The following is a 4,162-nucleotide window of genomic DNA, read 5'->3' as shown; positions in this document are numbered from 1 at the left end:
ACTTCATAAGGTATAATAGAATTGCATTGAAGGTTCTTTTTGTAAATCCTTTTAAACATGAAATATTTAAAATAAAAATAAAATACCTTCATTTTATAATTTTTTCATCTTTAAATCATTTTTTCTCCCTATCCTACAAGTGAAACAAATTATTGTGCTATCATTTATGTTAAATTAAATGCTCATATATCTTATAATTTCATCACGAATTGGCTTTCTTCCCAAAAATTATTTTCCTTTTAAAGTAAAACTTATCTTCATCTTCTTCTAAAAAATATTGTTAATTCTCCATCTCAAAGTTAAATATAAATATAATGTTAGTCATGAATGTTAGATCTTGAGTGTTCAATATAGAAGTTTGAGGTTGGGTTTGACACACATAGAAGTCTGAGGTTGGGTTTGACACACAATATGAAATACTTAATTTTGAAATGTATGTTTGCGAAAAATAATAGTTCATTGTTTTAAAAAATTTACTTATTTTATTTTGTTATCATTTATTTTGGAAATAGATTATGTTTGGAATTAGATTGACGAATAATGTTATTACTATTTTAATTAGATGGGTTATCATTTTAAATCTATGAAAAAATAAATTTTTTATTGTGTTTTCTAATTTTATTTTGCATCTAAAAATTGTAATTGGAAGGCTTTACTCTAAAATATTTTCCAAATTGCTTCATTATCTTCCTTATGGTTATGTCAAACAACAACAAACAAGTCACCTATCACTTGGACCAGATCAATCTCCAAGCTTGTCATCTTCAAAGTAAATAGTTAGCTTACATTATGTACCTTCAACACAAATTTTAAAATGTTCATACTTATAGAAAGTTGACATAGCTAAATTGTTGTCATTCTTATTAATATTGTTGTTCTTTTTTATATTAAGTTAGGATCTAGTGGAATAAAAATAGATATATGTAATCATTTTATGGCGATTGTCACAAAAAATTAGTAAGACATCTAATTAACTTTTTGAAGCATACTTTAATTTTATACAACAATACAACCTTTATATTATTTTAAATATTTGTATATATTCAACCATATTACTATACTATTTAATTATTATAACTCATTATCTCAAATCTTCTCTACTCTACCAACTTTTAGATAACTAATTTTATTTAATACAAAAAAATAAAATTCTATTGTTACACTTAAACCTACATTCTATTATCAATCTCATTGATTAGCTCTAGCCTATACCATTCTTATTTTTATAGATTAATATAGTGTGTTTTTCTTCCATACTTATTTACTAAAATAAATAAATTTAACATTATCCATTCTCGTACGGTATCACGGTCTTGGTTTCAACCGAATCAAGCTTTACACGTCAAGGACCACTTTTTTCAACTCGATTGATCCTTACCGACAACATTATACCTAGTGCGCACTGCGCAAGTGATTTCCAGGAAGGGGCTTTTCCCAAAGTGGGTCGAAGGCAGCTAGTCTGTCTTTGATCATGAGCTCGCCATATTAATTAGCTCCACATACACCAGATTTCCCCAAACCAAATAGATTACTTCTGTCTTACATCTGCCCCATATTTCTTGCATATGGAGAAATTGATTGCAAAAATATGGTCACTATTCGGCCTTTTCACTCTGCTGCAGAACATTCTTCCCCAACACCTGCACAAAATCTTACTGGATTGGTTATCATCAATCAAGGATTATTTCAATCCTCCCCATTACCATCTGGAAATTCCAGAATTCAAAGACAGTTATGGCGTCAACGCCAACGATCTCTACGACATCGTTGAGCGCTATCTCGATGGTGTGGATGGCCTTATCCGTACTCGAAGATTGACTGTGTTTCGTGCTAGGAAATCCACCAATTTGGGATTTTGCCCTGCGTCTGATGAGGTAGTGGAGGACAGCTTCAGGGGAGTCAGGGTATGGTGGATTCACAGTGCCCTTCTTGAGCAGCGCAATGGAGGAGGAGGAGGAGGTGGAGGAGGAGAGGGCAATGGAATAAACGAAAGGCGGAGATTTACTCTCAAAGCACAGAAGCCAGACAGAGACTTTATCTGCGCTTACTTCGATTACATTACAAATCGGGCAGCAGAGCTTAATACGCTCAACAGAGATATCACGCTGTATACCAATGCAGGGCATGCTCGTTGGTGTGAAGGCTGGGCAGGAGTTCCCTTCAAGCATCCCTCGACCTTCGCCTCTCTCGCTCTCGATCCCCTTCTCAAGTCTAAAATTCTCAGAGATCTCGACCGATTTAAGAAGGGAAGAGAGTTTTACAGACGGATTGGGCGTTCCTGGAAGCGCGGGTATCTTCTTCACGGGCCTCCTGGAACAGGGAAATCGAGCCTCATTGCTGCCATTGCTAATTACATGAGATATGATGTTTATGATCTGGAGCTCACGCAAGTGACTGACAACACCGAGCTCCGCAAGCTTCTAACCCAAACGAAAGAGAAATCTGTGATTATTATTGAGGACATTGACTGCTCGCTCAATTTGGCTGAGAGGGTTTCGAATCCTCCACCAGGCAATCGAGAAGAGCAAAAGAGGAGGGGAATCACGTTGTCTGGTTTGCTGAATTTCACGGACGGGCTGTGGTCCTGCTGCGGCGAGGAGCGGATTATTGTGTTTACGACGAATCACAAGGAAATGCTTGATCCTGCACTGCTCAGAAGTGGGCGGATGGATATGCACATCTTCCTTTCGTTCTGCAACTTCCAGGCATTTAAAACTCTCGCCTTTAACTATTTGCAGGTTGAGGACCATCCTCTATTTGCAGGTGTGGAGGAGAAGATGAATTCTGGGGCGGAAATGACTTGTGCAGAAATAGTAGAGGTTTTGATGAATAAAGTGGAGGAGCCCAGTGATGCGCTGAATGATGTGATTTGTGCTCTGGATGCCAAGATTAAGGTTAAAGAAGTTCCACCCACATCTCAGCAAGATGTGTAAGAAGAGCCTCAAAACCCCTAATGAAGAAAGAGTTGTGCGAAGGAAATGCAGAGTATTCAAGTGAGAATATTCGTATGGACACAAGTGAAGGCGCACTAGCTTCTTTGTTTGCTGTAACAAACGATGTGATAGCGCACCAAATGGCGCAACAATAAATTATAGCAGTTTTCTTTCCTCTTATTTTCAAAGTGCTTTTCTATCACTCAATATATATTTTTAATATTGTGTTATTTTTCCTCTAGTTTAAACTAAAGTAGGAATATTCATTAAAAAAAAGTGTGTTGACATTTAGAAAGTGTAAACATTAAAAAAAAATTGAAAACGACATTTTAATGGGAGTAGATAAATAATTATGCAAATAATAATAATTTTTATTTAGACATTCTCAGTTAAAAGATTAAATGTTGAATGGGTGTGCTTTTGAGAGATTTGGAAACTTTTCTCTTTCCATTATCAAATAAATTTGGTAATATTATTATAGCAAATGACTAGGCATTAGAGGAATAGACTTGTTTTATATATATATATGAGATTAAAATTTGTAAGGAAAGTATATTGTTTTGGCTTAAATGTTTTATAAGAATTATCATTGTTAAGAATAAAATCTACTATGATATTGCTATCAAAATTCAACAATGTAGTTACTGAGTTGACTCAAACTACACAGTTGAATCTTGATAGCAATGTCATAGTTTTACTTATTGTGGAAAATATGATCTCCTACTTATTAATAAAGACATTTTAAGCTTGACTTGCTTCCAGTCTTATGAGCTCACTTTTGTCTTCTCCAAGTTAATGTTTAAGATAACGAGCTTACATTGTATAGATTGCAATTCAAATAAAACTTTGAACAATCTTCAAATAATATCATCCAAAAACATCTATTTATACATATGTGCATGTATCTATGTATATATGTAAGTATGTACAATTGTATATGTCACTCTCTCACACACACTCTCTCTCTCACACACACATACATACACATCTATGTACATGTCATTTATATGAATATGTTGTGTGTGTATGCTTTTTGTAAAATTTGTCATTGATGTCAAGAAGATATTCATTATCATTGATGAATAAAAGAGATTGATGAACAAGACTATCATTAATATCAAAGATGAATTTAAGAGTCATTATCATTTATGTCAAAGTACATAAGCAAGATCATTATCATAAATGATTTCATTGATGTCAAAGAAATCATGATATAGATATGAGTAAAT

General features: G+C 34.0%; 1 protein-coding gene across 1 annotated transcript; it reads left to right on the top strand.

The window, feature by feature from the left end:
* The first annotated feature begins 1,397 nt into the window (after nucleotides 1-1,397).
* On the top strand, nucleotides 1,398-3,113 carry LOC131056287 (AAA-ATPase At5g57480). Its single transcript, XM_057990638.2, has one exon. The coding sequence runs from the start codon at nucleotides 1,566-1,568 to the stop codon at nucleotides 2,931-2,933; it is 1,368 nt and encodes a 455-aa protein (XP_057846621.1). The 5' UTR covers nucleotides 1,398-1,565; the 3' UTR covers nucleotides 2,934-3,113.
* The last annotated feature ends 1,049 nt before the right edge of the window (nucleotides 3,114-4,162 follow it).

This window comes from Cryptomeria japonica, chromosome 7, assembly GCF_030272615.1.
Source record: "Cryptomeria japonica chromosome 7, Sugi_1.0, whole genome shotgun sequence".
NCBI classification, from domain to species: domain Eukaryota; kingdom Viridiplantae; phylum Streptophyta; class Pinopsida; order Cupressales; family Cupressaceae; genus Cryptomeria; species Cryptomeria japonica.
Note: the sequence above shows the minus strand (reverse complement) of the source record. Positions and strands in the feature narration are given on the sequence as shown.

Coding starts and splice junctions, on each gene's coding strand:
- LOC131056287 (XM_057990638.2), top strand. CDS start 1,566: ATGGAGAAATTGATTGCAAAAATATGGTCACTATTCGGCCTTTTCACT.